The sequence below is a fragment of the Mastigoproctus giganteus genome, chromosome 9, assembly GCF_048544385.1.
Source record: "Mastigoproctus giganteus isolate SK-2022 chromosome 9, ASM4854438v1, whole genome shotgun sequence".
NCBI classification, from domain to species: Eukaryota; Metazoa; Arthropoda; class Arachnida; order Uropygi; family Thelyphonidae; genus Mastigoproctus; species Mastigoproctus giganteus.
This window is the reverse complement of record NC_143583.1, coordinates 177,750,354-177,775,393: the sequence shown is the minus strand read 5'-3', so window position 1 is coordinate 177,775,393 and position 25,040 is coordinate 177,750,354. Positions and strand designations below refer to the sequence as shown.

At 38.9% G+C, this 25,040-nt stretch overlaps 1 protein-coding gene across 1 annotated transcript; it reads left to right on the top strand.

Annotated features, from left to right (window-relative positions):
* Positions 1–65: 65 nt before the first annotated feature.
* Positions 66–20,341, top strand: LOC150080906 (glutamate receptor ionotropic, kainate 2-like). The gene is made up of 11 exons (XM_090380850.1): positions 66–104; positions 287–442; positions 535–684; positions 2,293–2,397; positions 2,790–2,903; positions 4,585–4,788; positions 16,164–16,525; positions 16,614–16,812; positions 17,223–17,448; positions 19,175–19,443; positions 20,288–20,341. Exons 1-11 carry the CDS (start codon positions 66–68, stop codon positions 20,339–20,341), a joined length of 1,878 nt encoding a protein of 625 aa, XP_090236976.1.
* Positions 20,342–25,040: the final 4,699 nt, after the last annotated feature.

The following is a 25,040-nucleotide window of genomic DNA, read 5'->3' as shown; positions in this document are numbered from 1 at the left end:
AGTGCAATCACCGGCATAATTTATTAATAGAATTTGTTCCGTTTACACAGGCACAAGATGTGGGGATGTTAACAGAGTATCACAACTACATCATCCTGAGCCTGGTGAGTATGAAATGATTGCTATAATTTTAAATCTTTTCTTGGTTGATTCCTTTGAGACCGTTCATATTTTCCTTTTTTATTTTGCAAGGATACATAGCCAACAGTGTAAATTAACAATCCACTCTGCTAGTATATTTCTGTGAACTGTGTATGTGTATGCTAAGGTTTGTATGTTCTTTAAGGATCTGCACACTGTTAATCTTGGATATTTTCAACACGGAAGAACGAATATCTCTGGGCTGAGAATTGTGGATCCAGCGCATTACCGGAGTGTAGATTTAGTAGAGGAAACGTCCCCTCATTACAGGAGGGCCAGTCATAAATACGCAGTGATGAAGGTAAGGAATAATCATTCCAAAAACTCTTAATAATTCTCTATTATACTCTGTAATCATTGTTCACCCTTTTTTGTTTTTTTTCTAAATTGCAGACTCAGATAGCCTTACTTCGTGATGCGCTCCATTTGGTGGCCCATGCACTCCATAACATGATGGACACGCAGACAAAACCGATCAAAACATCATGCAGGAACCCCAAGCCGTCGTCCGCTGGGATTTCATTAGTCAATTATCTAAAAACAGTAAGCAGCTTTAAAGCATTCCTTGTCATTATAGCTGCATTAAAACAATAATGGTAAACGCTTGAAAACATTTTAATCAAATTGAAATTTACACATGTGTACATAATATGCAAATTTGCAAAGTTCGCCATGGTACAGCATGGTAAATCATTATTATTTAATTAATATTAATACTACACACACACTGGCCAAAAAACACGAACCTTTATTCATCGAATCGGGCCACCTTTGTTTTGAATGACAGGAAATGTGAATTGCGGCATGAATTCTCTATGGTGACTTAGCGCGTTTTGATGTAATTGTAACCATTCTTCTAGCATAATATCGCGCAGCTGCTACAAAGTCGAAGAAAGAAGACTTCGTTGCTGAATCTCTCTCTGTCTGTCTCCAGCATATCCCACACATTCTCAATACGATTGAGATGAAGCGAATGTGGGGGCCAGGGAAGATGGTGGAAATCCGTGTCATGTTTCCTGAACTATTCTTGCAAGATGCGCTGTTGCATTGTCATCCATAAAGTGACCATCACGTTTGGAAAAAAAATGTAACGGTGCAGTAGATCTGATACAAAATTCAGGTACTCCCTGGATGACATTCGACCTTCCAGTATCAAAGGAACCAGTTCGTGCCAACAAAACATACCATGATACCACCTGCAGATGTTTGGATTGTCTTTAACACGTCCATCGCTTCGTGAACAAGCGATGGACGTGAAGACACGTCCATCGCTTCGTGAAGTTCTCGCTACACTCTCTGCCTACTATCAATGCAAAACCAAGTGTATCGTGATTCATCTGACCGCATGACTTTCTTCCATTTTTCCGGCACCACTGCAAGGATTTTTCTGTTTTTCTCTGAAACAAGTGACTTCTGGAGAGGTAGGCGATTGCGGATACCCAATTTCTTCAATTCCGTGCGCATGGTAAGGATTGACATAAGGATATCTTATTTTTCAGCTCAGACGTAAAACGCTTAGAGTACAACGGCTTCACTTCACTGTTGAAGTATTGTTTTTCTGCCACATTTACGCCTTGGAGATATGCAAGAACCGCTTGCTTTCCAGTCATTAAAAACCTTTGAAATTGATGCTTTTGAGAAACCAGTTATGTCTTTCGTTTCTTGAATCGTGGCTCCTATTAAACATGCACCCAATAAGACCTTTTTCAGTCTGATAGATCGCACGTTTTCCCCATTCTGGCTTCAGGTTATTGCAATGGAACAGCCTGTGCAATGCTTGTACTCAATGAGGCAATACGTCACCGCTCCACATCACAGTTTATTTGAATCGACTTGCATTTCTTCTGTCTGTGACTATCTTTAATACAAAGGTTCGTATTTTTTTGGCCAGCATGTATGGATTTTAATATTATGTATTGAGCGAAAAGGTGTTCTTTTTGAACCAAAAGAAACACAGAATAATATCAGTTCATTTCACTTTTTTTAGGAAATTTCTTTTAATGTCCTAATGATTGCTTTTTGTCACATAGTGAATATTATTTTATCTGTGAAGTACTATAAGGCCACTGGGTGGATTTTCTCTGCGCTTTTGCAGATGTACGTGTCTGGAATGGAATAATCACAAAATAGTTTCCTTCTTTCTTTCTGTAGATTCATATCGGTGGAATGAGTGGTAATGTTAAAATTGACCCATGGGGTCATCGGACGGAGTTCAAGCTGGACGTAATTGAATTAAAGAAAGAAGGATTCATCAAGGTAATTATGTTATTTCTTTTCGTTTACACAAGGAAATCTTGAATGGAAAAAATTGTTCACATTTATGTATCTCGCAAGAAGTACTGCAGAATATTCAGTTTTGGATGAAAAGTGTAAATCACAGTAATCAGAACCGGACTGACTGATTTTTAATACTGCAATGTTTCTTTTGTATTTTACTTGCAATTTTTAAATTATTATTAAAATGAGAATTACGAAAGTTTTGAAAAGGCGATCATTTTAATTCCCCTCTTTCTAAAGATTATTTATAGCAGACAAATGAATTGATTCCAATCAAAAAGAAAGTGAATTTCTTAATTTTAAATTTAAAACTAAATTCAAGTGAGATAAATCAACGTTTTCATGTTACGTCTTACTTGTTTTTTGTTCAGGTAGGTGTTTGGACTAAAGACACGGGAGTTTCGTTCATTCGGAATTACACTACGGTATACCATGAGGTGATCGAGTCCATGAAAAATCGAACCCTGAGAGTCACAACCCTTCTGGTAAGAACCGAGTTTATGCGGTTGAATGAAATTAACATTTTGTTTATTTCAAGTACTTAAATAATTTACTTCATTACTTTTTGGATAAACAATGAACTTGGTCAAAAAAGCAATCGCAATGCAAATTGGAAACTCGACCAACCAAATGAGACCGTCCTCAGAAATCTCTATGTTAAACAATTAATATTCTTCCATAAGTAAATCTTGAGTTACAAGTATGCATTAATATGGTGTTGAGCTACCCTTTGCTTTTAAAACAGCTTGTATTATACGTGGAACAGATTCAAATAAATCTTGAACTGTCTTAAGAGGAATATTATACCAGTCTTCATGGAGGACTATTTCAAGCTGCTTGAATGATGAAGATGGAGGAAATCTGCTTTTCATTCTCGTCTCCAAATATGCCCACAGTGGTTTAATAATATTTAAGTCTGGTGATAATGTAGTCTATGGGTGATGATTTTCCTCAGTTTTATGTTCTTCAAACCAAGATGGGTACTCTGGCTGAGTGTATTTGAACATTATCTAGAAACATGGCATCGTTTGTGGGAAACAAAGTTTGCACCTTGGGATGAATATAGTCACTCAGAATATCAAGATAATCAATTGCAGTAATTCGCCCGTTCAGAGTGATAATAGGACCTGAAGAATACAAGATATTGCTGCCCCAACCATTGTTCATCCTCCTCCTCCTTCTTGTTTTACTATTCGTACAATACAGTCGCGATGACATGCTAAACGTAAACTCTTCCCGATGTTGGAAACAGTGTGAATGATGGTTCGTCTGAAAACGTGACACGTTTCCAATCATCAAGTGTCCAGATTTCGTGGCTTGGCAATAGTGGCGGGCTTTGCCATAAATTTGAACTCTATGAATTTATCGTCGAACTGTTTTGATAGAAACTGTATTGCGACTCACATTAAGTTCTGTAGTTATTTTTGAGGCAATAGTTTTATGTTTTCGGGCTACAATCGGTTGGTCTCTTTCAGTCAACTTCGATTTTTTGCTGCAATTCGTCCTACCAGATTTTATTTTTTCGATGACTCTGTTAAACATGCACCAACAATTTGTCTTTGGAACTCGGACATTTCGGTCATTTTCTTCTACCTCTATCACCTGTAAATGAGCGCAGCTTTTATCGTCTTTCCTTTATAGTACTGCCTGCAAGACAAAAAAATTCATCACTGCATGTTCATGAACACCCCATACAGCCATTACAGAAACTAGTATTTTCATGTCAGGTATTTCTGTTATATTTTTCACCTCCTGTATATATGTCGTTCCCTAGCAGTTGACAGTTTGCTCAATTGACAGGTCAATCGACCTGTCAATTGAGCAACTTTAGCCGTGATCTTCGAGAGTCAGTAGGGCCAGGGCAATATAGTCGCTATCTTCTCTGATGTCATCAAAAAGGGGTGTTACTATGGTTCTTTTGGAGAACATACTGCACTTGCTAGAAGAGTTCCTACACGTTCAATGTTTTTGATTTATTGATAAGTGTCATTTTGTTATTATTTTTATCTATTTTTAGATAGCGCAAAAAAAGCCTCTAGGTTTCATAAACTGTAGGGCTAATACCAGTACTAAACCACTGAAATAATATAATATGTTTATAATTGATAATGAATTCTGGTGACTTCTGTCGTAAGATATAAAACACATGTCAAAACGTCTTTCCAGAATCCTCCTTATTCCATGTTAAAAGCGTCTGCAGACAAGCTAATGGGCAATGACAAATATGAAGGATTCTGTGTGGATCTGATTTATGAGATTTCGAAAGTATATGGATTCCGGTACGAGATCCGTCTGGTACGAGACAGCTCCTATGGAAGCAAGAATGAACTTGGAGAGTGGAATGGATTAATCCGAGAATTGATAGACAGGGTGAGTATCAAATACAGTACTTGATAAAAATAACTAGTGATTTTAGTAATTATACATATTAATAATCGTATTAGTTACCTTTGTTACGTCAACGTACATACTATATGGATTTCCAGTAACTGATTACAATGATTTAGAATAAAATGTCAGTTGATTTCATTGTGAACATTACATAAAATCGTTATAACCGTAATAATTAAGGAAGCATCTACTATTGAAACCAGTTTGGATATTGAAAGAGCATTTGATCTTTGAAGACCTACATATTTTAGGGCGAGAGGGCTACTTCTTGTTCAAAGTTTTCTACAGTCCAAATCATTCGCTACCAAACTACTTTTTCCCACTCTTTTTTTCAAGGAAGAAGGAATCCTGCAGGAACTTGTGCCCATCAGAATAAACAACGTAATTCAGGATATTCCAAGTACTGTTTAAGCATATATCTATGCTGAAGAGCTCTCCAATTTTTGTCACTCAGAGAATATATCTACTATCGAGAGGAAACTTCAAATTGAAATTAAGAAAAAAGAACTATTTTATTTATTTCAATCTTGGCACGTTCCGGGCATCACCAGTTCAAAACAGTGATTTGTATGTAGAAGCTAATGAAACACCACTCGCCCTTCGAAGAAAAATAATAAAAATTCTTCTTCTCAATTACGCAATTAAAATCCGAAGTTTTCCATCTTGTACCGTTTAACCATTTCTTTTCGAACTTCGCTGGATAAATCATTACGAAAGTAAGCCTATTGAAAATAGGCTTACAAATATTTGTAATACAAAAGTTTGGCATTATAAGAATGCAAAATGGGATGACCTGCGAGATTTCTTTTCTTCTTTTTCTTGGTCGGATTACTGTTTCAAAACTTCTGATGTCAACGTTTGCTCAGATCGTGTCAGTGAAATTATTCTTGTAGGAATGGAATCCTTTATTCCACACTTCAATTTAAAATCTCGTCCTTCATCTAAACCTTGGATTTCCAATAAATGTGCTTAGTTTTCAGAAAACTTGCTTCTAACATTTCAGTTTCTTGCCAAAGCCATTTGCCCATTTATACTTCCACCTCTGTTAAAATCTTATGATTCTACTGCCTCCTCAGCTAAAGATAAAGCTGCTTTATTTACTAATTTATTCAAGGGAAGAATGTTTGCATATCGTAATTGGGTTGTTTCCAATTCTTCAGATTCATTTCCTGCCTACACCAAAGCTCGTAACAATTACAAAGCAGTTATTAATCAATCCAAACTAGATTTTGAACAGACTAAGAATAGAAAACTTGCTTCTTGCCCACCCCTCGACTTGGGCACCTATACGTGGTGAGGGGAACTGTAGGGGGGGTAATATTTTATTCTTTATTTTTTTATATTAGTATTATTTTTTTGTTATTTTCCTTTTGACCTTGGAAATCTTATTTAGATTGTTAGGCACCCACACGCCTTCCAAGGCCACCTGACTGCTATACACTGTATATCTCACGGAAGATTCTCAGAATCATGAGAGCAGTTTCCAGGATTGCTCTCGCTAAATTGTGGGAGAGAAAATTCTTAACTAGGCAAGGAAGGCGTGTGTTATTTAGAATAAAGGACTCAAAGGGAAAATACAACTGAATTAGGTAGCATATGATCATGATATACAAAGTTAAATCAGATATACCTTACGTATATTAGTCTTAATTCAATTACCTTTCATTTGTTAATCCGATTAGACAATTACATAAAAAACATGATTCATTCTTCTTCCCTTATATCTTAATTAACTCCTAACACTTATACATTCCTTTACCTCTTTTCTTTACTCCTGGATACAATACTGTTTCATATAGTAATATTCAAAATGCTACATTCATCATTCAACTCTTATTCTCACTGCACTGTTACCATATACTTATGGTAGACAAATCTTCAGTATCCTAATTTCCCTCCTTGTTACTAATCATTCAATTAAGCTAATTGTACATAAATTTCATCTATTAAAACACCATATTCAGCTTTCCTCATATACCTTATTTATCTGTCATTTAAACATATTCAGAATCTTTCTTTAAACCCTTAATTCCCTTCTAATCCATTATACATTCACAGCTCTCTCAATGTTCCCCACATGCACAACATTTCTCTCACTTTCCCATTGATACATTTCTTAACCTAGCACCTATCATATTCTCCGTCTCTTTAGTTTTTTTTGTTATCTGGACTCTATCTCTATTACTTATTCCTTTGTTTCCCTTGCATTATACACTGATCTTGTTGTTGTTGTTATTTGGTTTTTAGGAGCATTAGCAACTAAGGCTTAGTTGCTAATGCTCCTTTTATTTGCTGATGCTATCGAGGCAGTGTTAGGTGGGTCGGAAAACTGCTAGCTTGGGGGGAGACAAAGACCAATAGATTGACAGTAGCCACTGGCAGAGGTGAAAGAGATTCTAGCACTGCTTCTATTAGAATGAGCAGAAGCCTGAAAAACAAGATGCATGGTATTTCAGAGACTGCTGGGAGCCATTGTGGTACAAGTAAACACATGGGTTGTGTTAGGGTAGCTAAGAATAGAAACAGGTGCAGGTATACTTGTGTGTACACCAATGCTAGGAGTTTAGTAAATAAATTTGATGAATTTGAGGTATTGCTCAAAACATCGAAGGCAGATATTGTTGGGATATCAGAGACGTGGTGTCACACAGATATAAGGGATGCGGAACTGCAATTTGGGGAGTACAACGTCTACAGAAAGGATAGACAGGATAGGAAGGGGGGAGGTGTTATGCTATTAGTTAAGAAACACATAAAAACCAAGGAAGTGAAGCCAGTCGACATCGCTGGACAGTGCAGTGTGGAGTCAGTTTGGTGTGACATAAGCATTGGGAAATCAAAATTGAGAGTAGGAGTGTGCTATAGGCCTAATGACTCTGATGAGTATAATAAGGAACTGTACAGGGAAATAGTGGGCCAGTAAATCAGAGTGTCTTATAATGGGAGATTTTAATTTCCCAGATATTGACTGGAATTTGGGGGCTGGATACTCACACACTAGCAGGGCTTTTGTGGATTTATTGGATGATTGTTTTCTACATCAGCATGTTCGGGAGGCAACTAGAGGGAGGAACACTCTTGATTTGATTATCAGCAGTGATTCTTCATGCATTAAGAATCTGCAGATAAATGAACCACTAGGTGGCAGTGATCACAGTGTGCTGAAGTGGGATTTACTCAAAGAGGTAACTACCATTAGGGGTAAAGGGAAGGGTTATTGCTTCCGTAAAGGCGACTACGATGGACTGAGACAGTATTTAAATTCTATACAGTGGGACCAACTGATGATGTTTTCAAAGATCCAGTTAATTTCATTGTTTTCTTTTGTTTTCATTATAAAAACAAAAAACAAAATTCTTTTCTTTCGCCTCATCACTGACGTCATCTCACCCATACACCGATGTTACCAACAGCAAATTCAAAATGGGAAGCATTCAAAGAACTTATCTTGGAAGCTACTAGGCTTTACATACCAACTAAGAAATATTGTTCAAGGTTTAGGCCAAAATGGATGTCAGATGAACTAATGAGGCATATGGCAGAGAAGAAAAATGCATGGGATACATACAAATTAACACATGACACAGAAGCCTATGATAGATACAAGTTGATATGCAACCAAGTTACAAAGGAGGTTAGGCAGGCGAAGGCAGATTACGAGAAATCCTTGGCAAGGGATGCAAAGAAAAACAGCAAAGAGTTCTTTACTTATGTAAACTCTAGAAGGAAAGGGATGAATCAGATTGGTCCACTTGATATTGATGGGTCAAGTGTTGATGATCCTGCTCAGGTGGCTAACAAACTAAATGAATATTTTGCATCGACATTCACACATGAGGAGTTATTCAGCGAGGGGAATGCCAGAGGTGTATTCAACTCTAGCAGTAAGTTACAGAATCTTGAAATAACTGGGAGTAAAGTGGAGGAGAAACTGTTGAAGATAAACACAAGAAAGGCACCCGGGGTGGATGGGATCTATCCAGTTATATTAAAGGAGGCAGCAAAGGAAGTAAGCAAACCCTTAGCCATAATTATGAGAGCTTCCTTGGACTCAGGGGAGGTACCCATAGACTGGAAATGTGCAAATGTGATCCCAATTCACAAAGGAGGATCAAAGGCTGACACAAGTAATTATAGACCTGTGAGCTTGACTTCTGTTCCAGGAAAATTAATGGAGGCACTGGTTAAAGACGCACTGCAGGATCATTTAGACAAGACTTCAGTTATAGCTCAGACACAGCATGGTTTTGTTAAGGGGAAGTCTTGCCTGACCAACTTGATTGGATACTATGATGCAGTCACAAAAGAACTGGATGCAGGGAATAACTTTGATATTATATACTTGGATCTTAGAAAGGCTTTTGATACTGTTGCACATGGAAGACTGCTACACAAATTGGAGCAGTGTGACATTGGAGGCAAATTGCTGCTATGGATAAAGGGGTGGTTGAGGGGGAGAAGACAGAGAGTGGTAATCAATGGACACTGCTCATCGTGGACTGATGTTATTAGTGGAGTCCCTCAGGGCTCAGTGTTGGGTCCATTATTGTTTTCTGTATTTATAAATGATATTGATGATGGTATATCGGGATTAATGTCCAAGTTTGCAGACGATACAAAGGTCGGCAGGGTTGTCAAGGACACTACTGACACTATGCTTCTGCAACAGGATCTGGAAAGGTTGAGCAGATGGGCTGAGAGGTGGCAAATGAAGTTTAACATTGACAAATGTAAAGTACTACACATGGGAAACAGCAACCCCAGAGCAACGTATCAACTCTATGGTACAACACTGACAGTGGTAGAGAATGAAAGGGACTTGGGGGTGGTTGTGCAGGCAGATATGAAGTTCTCTGAGCAGTGCAGACGGGCTGCAAGAGTAGCTCATGGAGTATTGTCAATGATATACAGGAATTTTTCCAGCAGGGATAAGGAGGTGATTATTCCATTGTATAAGGCGATGGTAAGGCCACACCTAGAGTACTGTATACAGGTCTGGAGGCCTCACATCAAGAAGGATGTAGAGCTGCTGGAACGAGTACAGAGAAGGGCAACAAGATTAGTGAATGGAACAAAGGGGTGCTCTTACGAAGAAAGGCTTAAGTTTTGCAAATTACAGTGTCTGGAGACTAGGCACCAGCGAGGTGATCTGATAGAGGTGTATAAAGCCTTGAATGGTTTAAGCATGCTCAATGCTGATGGGATTCTTCCTCTAGCTCAGAATAATCACCTGAGAGGGCATAAATTCAAATTGAGGAAAGACAGATGTAGGATAGACGTGCGGAAATTTGCCTTTAGCCAGCGGGTGGTTGGTTGGTGGAACAGACTTCCATCCCTTGTGGTGGAGGTTGATAGCCTAAATAAGTTTAAGGCTCAGCTGGACAGGTATTTTGAACGAACAGAGGGGTGAAGTGGAAGTGGTTTTTTTTTTTTTTTTTTTTTGGCTGATGCTGCATAAGCTTGCTTTCTTGCATCAAATGCCTATACTAATACTAAGGCCATATTGCTCGGAGGATATGCGGTGATCATTCCCTGACCTTTCCGCATTTTGGTGGTCACGGGCTCGAACTCTCGGTCTAATCAAGAAGCGTGTGCTACGCACTGCTGCTCCTTCCCACCTGGCTACGAAGGCGCCCCAAAACGCTTATGAACCTCTACACTTTTCTCCTGATGCCCCAACACGGTCCGTACCAGATCAAAATACAGATAAACAGAATACGACTAACGCAGCCAAACGGCCAAGGATGGAAGAAAAACCAGGACCAATCCCACGCTTCTTGGTTATCCATTCAACATCTGAAAGACCCATTGGAAAGATGTTGCCGCCTTTATTCAGAAGGGACTGGAAGGGTTGGCAGGTTCGCCGAAATCAGTCAAACTGCTACGCTCCGGCGATATCTTAATAGAAAAACGGAAAGCACCCAGCTTCTTCAAGCCACCTCCATCGGGAGAATTCCGATTATAGTTAACCCTCATAAGACCTTAAATTCCTCTTGTGGCGTGATCTCCGATTGGGATCTTATGGAAGGGTCAGAGGAAGAAATCTGTTTTGAACTTAAGTCACGAGGAGTGACAGCTGCCAAGAGAATATTTGTAGGAGGGATGTGAATCTAGTACCTACTAGAAACCAGATCCTTACAATTAATATGTCAATATCTCCTAATGAGATTAAAAATGGGTACTTGAACTGTACAGTAAGTCCATATGTACCAAACTGATTAAGATGCTTCAAGTGTCAAAAATACGGACACTCGCAAATGGCCTATCATGGTTCCCTTGACTTCCTTTCGAATCGCCAATTTCAAGTCCGTTTAGGATCCACACTCTCTCGAGAGTTTTGTCAGGAGGACAGAGTCCCACAAGGATCCACTCTAAGTGTCTCGCTTTTCACAATCAAAATAAACTCTATCACAGAACGACTTCCACCCACGGTAAACAATGCCCTCTATGTTGATAAATTTACTATATTTTGTCATTCATGCAATATGAGTGTTATTGAAAAGCAACTGAAGAAAACAATTGATCACCTTTCATCTTGATCATTGGCTAATGGGTTCAGATTTTCATCACAAAAGACCGTTTGTGTACACTTCTGTCGCAAATGTAATCTTCATCCTGACCCTGATGTCTTGGACAGAATGGGCGCCTCCGTAGCCAGGTGGGAAGGAGCAGCAGTGCGTAGCACACGCTTCTTGATTAGACCGGGGTTCGATCCCGTCACCACCGCATATTCCCGGAGCAATGTGGCCTTAGTTGCTAATGCTCCTAAAAACCAAATAACAACAAACAACAAACAAACTTGAACAGAACAACATCCCAGTTGCACCAGCAGACAAATTCCTTGGACTTATTTTCAACAAGGGTCGACACATGGATGACTCAACCGGGGTCGAGTCATCCATGTGCCGGGCACTCTGACGTCTACCACCAACCTAAACATCATTGTGATCTGGTACCAACACATAACCAGCAGATCCTTTAACTCCTATAAGGTCCGTGGTTGAGACGCCGCAGATCGGAGTTGCTGTTCCAACACAAACCACAGATGCTCGATGGGATTGATGTTTGGGGAATTTGGAGGCCAGGGAAATATACCTGGAAGTCTTCCTCATGTTCCGTGAACCAGTCTCGAACAATTCGGACGGTGTGGAATGGCGCATTATCCTGCTGAAAGACGGCACCGCCAGAGGGGAAGACCGTTGCCATGAAAGGGTGTACCTGGTCAGCATTGATGTTTAGGTATAAAGTACACACACACTCTCTCTCTCTCTCTCTCTCTACGTGCTTGAGACTTAGCACTTTGTACCTAAACATCATTGCTGACCAGGTACACCCTTTCATGGTAATGGTCTTCCCCTCTGACGGTGCCGTCTTTCAGCAGGATTATGCGCCATGCCACACCGTCCGGATTGTTTGAGACTGGTTCACGGAACATGAGGAAGACTTCCAGGTATATTTCCCTGGCCTCCAAATTCCCCAAACACAAACCACAGATGCTCAATCCCATCGAGCATCTGTGGTTTGTGTTGGAACAGCAACTCCGATCTGCGGCGTCTCAACCACGGACCTTTCAGGAGTTAAAGGATCTGCTGGTTACATGTTGGTACCAGATACCACAAGACACATTTAGAAATCTTGTAGCATCCATGCCACGCCGGGTACGAGCTGTTTTGGCTGCACGTGGCAGACCAACATCATATTAGGTAGGTGGCCATAATGTTTTGGCTCATCGGTGTATATCTCTTTTGGGGATTACCCTGATTTGTAATCTCTCTTGGCACAAGCACATTACAAATATTGCTTCCTCTGCATCTCAATAACTTGGTTTTCTCTTTCGCTCTCGGCGTTACTTTTCTTCCAAACAGCTGTTCACTCTGTGCAAATCGCCCCCCTATCATGGAATATTGTTCCCACACTGGGGCCGTGCTCCCAAAACCTCTAGATTTCATTCAGAAGAGGGCAGTTAGGTTAATAAATGACTCCACTCTAATAGAGTCTCTGCACTCGCTGTCTCGTAGACGTACTGTTTCTGCTGTATGCCTCTTCTACAGATACTTCAATGGGCACTGTTCTTCTGAATTGGCTTCTATAATTCCCGCTCTCTCTTTCAAAACAGTCCAAACACGTGCCACCACCAGTCAACATCCATTTACAGTCCAACTTCAGACTCACTATACCAACTCTTCATCTTCCTCGTTTATTCATTCAACTGCCGTTTTCTGGAACAACCTTCCTTCGTACGTATTTCCTGAAAATTACAGTCTACAGAAGTTCAAGTCCAATGTCAAAAAATATCTTCTTTCATCGTGTCAACCTCCAACCCATGCACGATACTAAATATTATAGATACTAATACCTCTCGTGTTTGGGGTTTTCATAAAAAAACGAGTATCAATTAAAAACAGACACAACTATTGTAGTACACACCTGCACACTTGCTGTAGATTTTCTGTTTGAATGTAGCATATTTTCTGCAGAGAAATACGTAATTTAACTAGCTTTGGAAAGCATCATTATCATCCTCTTCAAACCATAATTTTATTCTACCTCCTTCAGTAGTGTAATTGCATCACAAAATAAATCTTCAGTCGATCGTCATATTTTAAGATCCAACTCATTATATTTCGAAGGGATAAAAGAACAGTTACTATTTGTTCGATTCCAAGTCGTACTGGCATTAAAGGAAATGAATGCAGGATAATCAGCAAAACAAACGGCCATCATTTTTTTATTAAAAATCCGTAATAAGAAATTGATGGATACAGTCCTGGCAAACCCAAATAAATAATAAACTACAACAAATAAAACATGAACCACAGTTAAGTGTATCTAGCTTTCGTCTGAATAGCCATCAAGATATTCGACGTTCTTGCTAGAGCACGGTTTGGTCACACTCATTTGACACATTTTTGCTTTCTCACCTGGGATGACCCGTTCCATGTAATACTTGCAATTACTTACTCACTGTAAAGCATATTGATTGTGTTCACTATTAAAATGCTGGATCTGCAATTCAAATATTTCATCACATGATAGGGAATGATGCAAAGGACATAATTCAATTACACGCCATGTTCTGATCTCTAGTATTGCATTGCATATTAAGTAAAGAAGGGTGATTTGACCACATCAGCCCTTGTGCCATTAAAGCCAACATAACAAAGGAAACCGTTGAAATGTTGTAACGATCACTGTGTCACTGCCACTGAAGATATCCAATATTCGCGAGAGTCTTCGATCAGGAATCATTCAACATATGGGCGATTTCTAGACACCCTGCACCTCATCAGAAAACAGTCGAAGATAGATTTATAGAAGAAAAACCTTCCATAGAAACCCATTTAGTGTTAGTTTCAATCAGAGAGATTCTAATACGCGCTGTAGCAAAGGCATAAGCTGGAATTAGTTACTGTTTCTAATTCCACCATTAAATATTACTCAGTAATAATTCTCCAAATTAATTCGGAACCACTTTCTGATTATTTTGCCTACTGAGTTTGCCAATTACTGCATTAGTTATCCAATGGCTAATTGTGCTTGGCAGTATGCATGATTAGTTTGTACTCATCTAAATCATTCTCCTTCCCCAGATAAAATGAATATTATAAACTTCGTAGTTAAATTTGAATGCCTGGATTGCAAATCCCCTAATTAAAATCAGCAAAAGTATCGCATTGTTGGGCACATAAATATTAATAACAACTGCAATATGGCCCCCTGTGTTTTGGTTTATCACCATAATGCTTATGATGCTATCATTTAGCGACAGCAGATATTGGATGTCGTGGCACTCGGTCATGCATCGATCACATTGATGTCTGCGTCCCCGTAGACGCTATTAACCTTTCAATAATTATGACTGAGTCAGCTGATCGCTGCTTTATCGCTTTACATTTACAGAATGTTTCTAAACGCCATTTTCTTCCCTCCTTTGGGACCGCAGAATGAATCACGATTATCCAGTACGTGCAGAATCGTGCCAGCGTGATTTAAAACTTTAAAATAGTATCGTGTTTTAAAGGTGAACCGAATGTCATACACGTGATTTATTCAAGAAAAAAGAGAGACCATTCGAACGTTCACGTGCCTTTTTGGCTTAGTCCGCCTTCACACTAACATTTGTTTGGGCTTTTCGTCCATTTATACGCAACTTTTTCGCTGGATCTTCATACGAGCATGCGAAATAGGATCCTGTTTGGCTTCATCGAAATTGCAGTTTGCTTCTCTTTTTTTTTCTTCGGAGGTCTATTCCGATCATTAACATTGCTTGCGTACTTGACCGGGTGGATATCGGCCACCGATCTTCAGCCTGTTCCGCTGTAGCTGAAGAAGAGGAGTGGCTCTTAGGGAAGGAGGTGGCACATGCCATTAGCATATGTCCCAGAAGGTAGGGGAGATCATTTAGCCGACACCAGCATTTTGGCAGTGGTCACGGTTCTTCTCATGCGGATTATTTGAGGCAGCCATGAGATTTGCAGTAGATCGGCCATCCTAGTGGTCCTCTGTTGGGAGGGAAGGCGATGTTTGTGGGTTGCCCACTTCAGTATCCAGTATTCGCTGGCGAGGAGAGGTTTCATGAGAGAAGGTGCCACAGAGGCCCATATTTCAGAGGCATACAGAGAACAGTGGCGTACACAACGGTTTGCAGATATCTTATTGTAGGTTTTGAATCCGTAATGTGAAGGAGATGTTGAAGGGCAATCCAGAGCATTTGGCTTACCTTGCGTAGAACAGATTCGATGTGACAGTTGTACCTAAGCTTTGAGTCTAAAGTTACACCAAGTTCTTCGTGTTTAGTTACACTTGGAATGACTGCGCCCGCTTCAGAGAGAAAACCATAATTACGGATTTTTGGGGATTCAGTTTAGGGGACAAAATGAAAGCTTTGATTACACAAGGCTTCAGAAATCGATCCCGAAGCGGGGGAAATAGGTGAATTATAACAATTTGAGTGAATATTACAATCTTGGTGCGAAGTATATGAAACGAAGTGAAAACAATTACTTTTATTTGTTATTAGTTAATAATATATATAATTAATTAATTCTTAACAGGATTTCAGAAATAAAAATTGAACGAGCTTGAAATATAACTTGTTTTAAAGAAAAAACCGCCTTCTTTATTCGTGTGATTTCTGTTAAAAAATTATTGTCTAATTTATTTGTAAGTAATGTTCGTTCAGTTGAAATAAAGGACATGAAATAGAGTTTTAGCCGTGTAGAGTAGCTCTGTTTCGTAAGGTGACATGCCATTTCGAAATACGAAAATGTCGTTTCTAGGGATGGTCCTGAAAAGGTCGTTTTCAGCCTTATATGCGAAAAACTGAGGTAATTTTATTTCCCACTTTTTAATAGGAAACTGATGTTGCCGTGGCTGATCTCACGATCACTTACGAACGCGAGGAAGTAGTGGACTTCACCATGCCTTACATGAACCTTGGAATCAGCATTCTGTTCAAGCGCCCAACGAAGAAAGTGCCGAAACTGTTTTCTTTCTTATCGCCTTTCTCTTCAGAAATCTGGTTGTACACTGCAAGTGCCTACATCGGGGTGAGTCTCTCATTATTCGTGCTGGCTCGTTTCTCCCCCTACGAGTGGCTCAGTGCACATCCGTGCAATCCCAACCCAGAAGTACTGAAGAATCGTTTCACCCTCTTCAACAGTCTGTGGTTTGCTGTCGGATCTCTGATGAAGCAAGGCTCGGATGTTTCTCCAAGGTAAGATGTCCATTGCATTCTCATGTCCACCGACTTTGATCTGCACACTGTTTTTAACTTATAACGAAAAGTGTTCGTTGTATTTAAGGGCCCTGTCTACTCGTGTTCTGGCTGGTGCCTGGGGATTTTTCACCCTCATCATGGTCTCGTCTTATACCGCCAACCTGGCCGCTTTTCTCACGGCAGAGAGAATGAAATCCCCGATAGACAGCGCTGATGACTTGGCGAAGCAATCGGCGATTCGCTACGGTTGTGTTACATCAGGTTCAACAAGGGCTTTCTTCAAGGTGAGTTGGTGGATTACCACGCACTGATTCCTTCAAAATACATTGAATTTCAATTCTTACCATTAACAGATTCATATTTAATGGGAATTAAATGGTTATTAGTGAGGTTTAAACGGATATATAAACAAATCTTTTGTTTATATTCATTCTTGCTTTCTCTCTCATCTTCCCCATTTACATCTATTTCGTTAATGGATGTAAATGGAAGGATGAGAGAGAAAGAAATGTTTATGAAAGAAATTAAATTAAAAGAAATGAAAGAATTGTTTATTTGTGTTTTTTCTACTTTTGTCAACATGTTATTCTCTTTTTCCTCGCCCTACTTTTCAACAATCCACTACTTCTTTCAATCTATTTTCTCCCTTTTCTGTTCTCTCCGTATTTTATTGACGCAGATATATCTTATTCAGGACTCGAAGATACCGACTTACCGCAAGATGTGGGCTGTGATGGAGTCTTCGAAGCCGAGTATGTTTGTCTCTTCCAATGCCGAGGGCGTAGAAAAGGTCAAACAGGGAGATTACGCCTTTTTTATGGAATCTACCAGTATCGAGTACGTTACAGAAAGAAACTGCGACTTAATGCAGATCGGTGGACTTCTTGACACTAAAGGTTATGGCATTGCGACGCCTAGCGGTAAGAAATTTAATTCGAAATTTCTGGTTCTTTAACTTAAAAAGGTTTTTTTCCTTGAGAAGATTTAGCAGTTTTGGGTCAAAGGTTAATCTGCAAAACAACGGACATTCTGGGAGATACTCGGAGTTGTAATCAGATAACTGAGGTTCCTAACATAAATCGACGTTATTTGTTTTATTTTCCAACACCGCCGGGCTCGTCTCCATTGATGTTCTTTGAAAGAAATAGTGAAACATTAATGACCGAGTTCATTAATGTATAAATCAATTAACTGTGTTTTCCTGCTATGATAACGAGAAAAGACTGGATAAAAGGCCTAAAATGGGAATTATTGTTCGTCATTCGAATTAATTTAGGTGGAAATTCCGTTTAATAGTTCTTATCAGGATTGCAAAACTCAACTTTTCGGTCATTAAGGACCCTAATGGATGTTGGACAGAATTAACGACATTTCTTCAAGCGAATCTGCAAATGCGAAATGAGTTTGGTCGAGGAAACGTTTAACAAAGGACAAAATACTCTTTCTGTTCCCACTGTAGATAGCTGACTGTTGCATGGCTGTGGAATAAGTGGTCTACTCGAAATGGACAGCTCACAGCGCATGCGATATCTTGTTTTTTGCAACGCGCAGTTTCTTCTTTTCATTTTCGATACTCCGAACAATGTTTAAAACCATTCAGACCATCCAGAGGATGTCTAGTTAACAGTCCAATGCCAGACCATTCAGTAATTTGAAACGTTTCCACGTTCATACTTAATTAAAAATCAAGATTATTAATTAGGTTAATTAATTAAAATAATTGTAACAACGTCTTATCGTAATGTAATTTGAAGTAAATCAGGTTAATAGCCTGAAATCTTGAATTAGATTAGAGCGTATTGTAATCAGTTCAGTTTCCCAAAAGCCTTAACTATTAAGTTTAGTTATTACTTAATCAGGATTAACTTTTTGAATGTTATTCAAGGTTTCATTTGTTTTTTCCGGCAAATAAACTGCGTATGATAGTTTTATCTAAAGTAATTCATATAATTTGTGTTTTTTTCCTTTTCCGTCTGTGACCATGGATATTAAGTTAAAACAAAGAACAGTTATTGAATTCGCGTCCAAGGATGTACCGCTATCGACAGCCATAACAGGTTGACTAATGTGTATGGCGAGGAGATAATCGATATCAACCATTCCCGAAGATGGATAAAGAAATTTATGAAGGAAGAAACAGAAATCGAGGGCAAGGGAACTAGAAAGTCTTCTACTGAAGTGAGAGATGAAATCAGTGAATGTATAATCATTGCAGATGGACGAGTCCAATGTTAGCGAGGTTGTTCAACTGATGTAATGTCGACATAATGGAGTGGAAAGAACTACATTACTAATGGTCGATTTCATTTCGAGATCTGTTCGCTAAGTGGATTCTCCATCACTCAATAGAAGGCATGAAGTCTGAAAACGGTGGAGCACCAATAGGTTGACTATATTTTACCAAACTGGATTTAAGAATTTGGTTGAGCGATGGCGTACGCGAGTTCGGCGCCTTGAATCTGGTTTAGTTTTAAAGATTTGAATGTCAGTGGGTAATGCTTATAATAAATGTATAAAAATTCGAATTATGTATCTAGTTATAGATCACCTGCCAATAGCTTTGATACAACCTTCATATTATCTCTAATAATGGAATCGCTTTTAATGATTTTGCTAATAATTTAAGATGCGATTTCTTTTTCCCAGGTTCTCCGTACAGAACTCCATTCTCCAGTGCGATGTTGAAACTTCAAGAAAATGGGGTTCTTTATGAGCTCAAAGAACGCTGGTGGCGTCGAAAAGGCGGAGTGAACTGCGTTAAAGATGATTCAAAAATACAAATCTCAGTGAACGAATTAAATTTGACCAAAATAGGGGGAGTATTTGTTTTGCTTCTAGCAGGTTTAGGAATAGCTTGTGTATTAGTGATCATCGAATTCGTGTGGAAAACGAAATCTGTGGCTGAGGAAAAAAGGGTGAGTGTCTCGTCAGTCATTGTGTTTATTGCACTGGATCCATTCCGTCTCTTCCATTATGTTAATACTGGCATGTACTTTAGATAATTATTTTTCTTGACAAAGGATAAATCTTTGTTATAGTTGTAATATATATGACATTTGTTTTTTATTTAATAAGTGTGCTGGGGTACTTGTGGTAATTGTTGTACTTCTTTGATTCATGCTATTCACTGCTGATGATCTAAATATGCAAAACAATTGAAATAACCTTTATTTGTCCTTACTGCTTATTCGCAAATTTCACATAATTCTAAAGCTTAACAGAGACTCCCTTCTCATCATTAAGGTAGCGGATTATTGTGTTTCTGATATCAGTAGTTCCAGAAACAGTAATTAGCCTCTTCCGATCAATCTCGGTTCTCTTTTCACAACCACTTTCATTTCAGTTCTGTTTCCGTTCTCAGAACTCCCGCTTGGTCTATTGGGCGTATTCCTTTGTGTTCATTTAACACTTTCCGGACATCGCCCCTTCAGCCGATTATCAAACACATTGTCTGAGATCATTTGCTCTTGTGGGTTTTATCTAACTTGAGCCAGTGCAGGCTTTCCCACGCCTGATGGCCTTCAGGCTCTCTAAGTATTGTTTCCAACTTTTCAGAGTTATCACGAATTCGATTTTGGCAACTGAGTTACTTTATTTGAATTAAATATTTTAGTTGTTTGTTTTTTAAACTAAACTTCACTTTCTTATCGTCGGTCACGCCACTCGGAACGAAAGTACTGGTTTCGTTTAGCTGGATATAAAATTCTGTAGCAGTTTATTTTATTTTTTTTTTAAAGTTGTGTATTCTTGCTTTTGTAGATCTTTGGCCGGCTAGTTGAAATGTTTACTATTAGTACGAAAGGAATTTTATAGCCTTTTTTTTCGCAGAGCGGATAGGTTAGTCGCTCGAGCTAAAAAAAACAACAACAAAAAAAACACACCACTGGTTATTCTTTCTTTTGTGAAACTTTTGCACTGGTACTAATAAGTTTGTGGCTTTCAGGATAAATCCTTTGAATATTTCCCATAATCAGCTAGTATCCAACAGCGAATAGTTGTCTTTACAGTTAATGGAACCCGATAAATATCTCAATCTACTATTCACTCAACTGAAATAGAAATCTTCACTTTTTACCTTGACTGCAGAAATTTCTTTGGACAATATTTTATTTTTTAATCACTACCTTCTAATGGTTTCTGTAGTATCAAGTTTTTGATGCAGTTTGTGTCCTTAGTGGGAACAAGGTAGAGGATATTAGAGAGAGTCCCTTGTAATTTCTGTGGTTAGTTGCCCTTGTGCTAATAAACCCCCATTAAAACTACTAACCAACCAATTTCTGTGGCATACTAGAATAAATGCAATCAACCCAGATGGTTCAAAAAACTATTTTTGCAATGGCGTACTTCTATCTCAATTTCTAAGAGGTATGTTTAAATCAAATACGAGGCAATCACACTTGACTGCCCATTCAATTTTCCTAAAGGGATTATTGTTATATTTCTCAGATTCATTTGGTGTGTAACATACTTAATTTTCATCTTCCCTTTGGTGGACAACTCATGTAATTCCTGCTCAACGTCCATCCGAATTTGATTTGACTTGACTCTGGGAACAGTCCGTTCTCATCATAATGAAAGTCCTCATTATTATGAGACCGTATCTCAGACCAGGGTAGAGTCAAATTCAGATGGACGTTGAGTATGAATTACACGAGATGCCCGAATCTGAATTAGATACATAAATCTCTGTCCAGTCTTCACTTTATCAGCATATTTTCTCAGACTCAATTTTGTCTAGCAGTACAGTGAGTTTTCGCTACATTTTCAGCTACTTGTAAAATATCAGGACTTTCTTCGTCTCATATTTCACTGTTTTCAAATATAAGTCCAGAGGGACTGCAGATATATTTTAAGTTGAACGAAGTTTGTTGTTTAGTAGTGTGTATTAATGACGGTGGTTAACAGTTGACCTGAACTCTGTTTTTAAGAGATACAGCTAGTGGCGTAACTGTGCCAGTGCAGTGGATTGGGGTCAACAGGCGGCCCACTGCGCGAAAGAGAAAAAGATTTCATTGAGTAAAAATGCAAGTTTTTCAGTTATGTTTACGATAAAATTTACTATGTCTACGAACATTAATTTTTTTCATAGCTGCTACTTCCAGGGAAATTTATAAGGATTTTTAATTCACCAAGCAAATATTTTCGGGGGCGCCCACACTAAACTTTGCATTGGGGGCTCTCTTTTTCTAGTTGCGATACTGGATACAGCCAACCTCTTTCTATGCTGCCAGCATCGTTTTCTTGCCACGACTGTAGAGTAAGAATACAGAGTACCCTGAAAGGGTGTTGTTGTTGTTATTTGGTTTTTAGGAGCATTAGCAACTAAGGCCATATTGCTCCGGGGATATGCGGTGGTCATTCCCTGACCTTTCCGCATCCTTCGTATTTGGGGGTCACGGGCTCGAACCCCGGTCTAATCAAGAAGCGTGTGCTACGCACTGCTGCTCCTACCCATCTGGCTACGGAGGCGCCTGCCCTGAAAGGAAGTACGTATTAGCAATGGCTACATGGTGCAAGAAAGCCTATGGCTTATAGTGCACCAGCAAAAAAAGAATAAATAATAATAAGAAGAAAATTAAAAAAAAAAAAAAATAATAATTAATAAAAGAAGAGGAAATAGTCAATCTATGTGTTCCCTCCTCCCGTTGGTAATTATGCAGCTAATCTTTGAATTTCCTCAAACTGTCAGCCTCAACCAACCATGTAGGTAACTTATTTCAGTAATTTTTAACTCGCTGGCTAAAATAAAACTTCCTGAATCTAGTCTAAACATCTTTCCCTCCCTGTAACTTCAGTCTATGGCCCCTATTCTAGAATCATTTATAACCGTGAATATTTCTTCCTCATTCATTTTACTTATGCTTTTCACAGACTTAAACACCTCAATCAAGTCTCCTCTAAGTTTCCAAGCTCTGCAACCCACATATTCGAGGTCTTTCTTCATATGGACGCCCTTTTACCGATCTCACTAGGCGAGTTAGTCATCTTTGGACCCTTTCAAGAAGTCGATGTCTTTTTTTAGGTGCGGCCTCCACTCCATACTTGAACACAGTATTCCAAGTGTGGTCTAAATACAGCCTTATATAATTGGATTATGACGTCCTTATCTCTAGTAGCAAATGCTCGATAAATCATTGATAGGACACCATGGGCCTTCCTTGCAACCTGTCTATAATGCTCGGAGAACTTCATGTCTGACCGTATTGTAACACCCAAGTCCCTTTCTTCCAATACCGGCTTTAGTTCAACTCCACCAAGTGTATAAATTATTTTGGGGTTTGTTCCACAGGTGTAATACCTTATACTTTGCTGGATTACAGCATAGCTGCCATATTTCTGACCATCCCTGAGATCTATCCAGGTCACTCTGAAGAAGCTGTGCTTGGCGGTGATGATTAACTACTCTACCAATCTTTACATGATCTACACATCACGCCTTCTATCCCCTCATCGATGTCATTTATGAAAATCAAAAACAACAGTGGTCCTAATACTGATCATTGGGGAACCCCACTTCTTACATCAACCCAATCTGAGGAATAACCATTTATCACACCCTCTTCCTCCTGCTCTGAAGCCATCCTGTTATCCGTCTAAGGATTTTCCCTTGTGATTCCAACCCGTTACAGCTTATAAAGTAACTGCTCATGTGAGACTGAGTCAAATGCTTTGCCGAAATCCAAATAACCATTGTCGAAATTATTCCCTAAGTCCAGCTCATAAGTGACGCTGTCAAAATAGTTAACCAGATTAGTTAAACATGATTTTCCCTTTACAAAACTATGCTGAGTATCCTTCAGAATTCCATTTCTATCTAAATGATCCAGAATTCCACCCTTGTTCATTGCCTCCATGATTTCCCTTACTACTGAAGTTAGATTGACCGGTCAGTAAATTCCCCACGTTACTCTTAGAACCCCTCCTTAGGTATTAGAAATACATTGGCACTTTTCCAGTCCAACGGAATCACTTCCGAGTCTAGTTATGATCTGATAATTAGCCTCAATGGTTCAATGCACTCACTTGTCGCCTCTCTTAAGATTATAGGGTATATGCCATCAACACCAGGAAGCTTACTAGCCTGTCGACTCGAAAGATTTTTCATTAAATAATCATGTGAAATTTTAACATAATTAATTACATATTTTTCAACTTCACTCCCATAATTTCTCATTGACGTTAAAGGGTTTTTCTTCTGTAAATATTGATGCAAAGTAACTGTTGAGTTCATCTGCAACTTCAGCTGGGGTATCTAAACTATCCCACGTCCATTACATAAGGGTCCGATCTGGTTTGGCCTTCCCGTCTTGCATTTAAATATGTGAAGAATTCCTTATTCCCCTTCTTTGCTCTCTTTGCCAGCGATTTCTCATAATCTGCCTTTGCCAGCCTAACCTTTTCTGTGGCACTGTTACAGATCAATTTGTAGCTGTTGTAGGCTTCTGTACTTTTTATTGCTCTGTAACTTTTCCATGTTATCTTTTTCTGCTCAAGTAATCTGGCAACTTCATTATTCATCCAAATTGGAATCCTCCTCGTGGAGTATTTGTTAAATGCTATATACGCATTCAAGGTTTCTATGATTAATATTTTAGAGGTATACCATAGTTCAATTGTATTTGCTGTCTATGAAATATCTACCCAGTTAATAGAGGCCATGCAGCATCTTAAGCCATCCTAATTTCTTTTCCTGAAATTATAACCCATTCCCTCGCCTTTAACTATTGCTGCCTCTCTCTTTATCGTCCACCGTAAAACTGCGTGATCACTTCCTGTACTGTCAGCCCTATTATGTCATCTGGTTCATGGATGACGATAAGGTCCAGAGTATTCCTTTCCCTGACATGTTGATACAAATAGCAATAATCTAGTTGATTTAAAAATTTTGTCTCCCGTGTTCAGTTTTCTTTCCATTTGCTCAAATCGATTAGAGGCAAATTAAAATCACCCATAATAAGATATTCACGCTTACTTGCACATTCCATTTGCATGTAGAGGCTCTCATCATACTTAATAGTAGGGTCACTGTGTTATGAAATGCTTGTAAGTTTCTTAAAAAGCAGTCTACGTTAACCTTCAACTACCCTTGTAAAAAATAACTTGTGTTGAATATTATTATTATTAATATCAATTTATTCCCGTTACAGCTATGCAGTTAGAGGACACGAGTTAATATTGATGAAAATACAGAGATTAAACATGAATGACAGACAAATGCATTGTGTACAGAGCCCAGATACAATACACGGCCTTAAACAGACTCTGGTGAAGATACAAAAACAAAGATACAACAAACAAAAGTACATAAGGATACATCAGAGCGTGGATAGCACGGCATTTCACAGAGTCCACGTACAGCGTGACGAGGGCATACATGTCTGCAAGAATGGAAGATCTGTAGATTCTGTCCTTGCAGCGCTTCTCAACGTCTATGGCTAATCTATTCAATATTTGGAAGGAGTTATGTGGAAACATGTTGTTCAGGGAGGACATGCTACGTAGCTTCGATCTG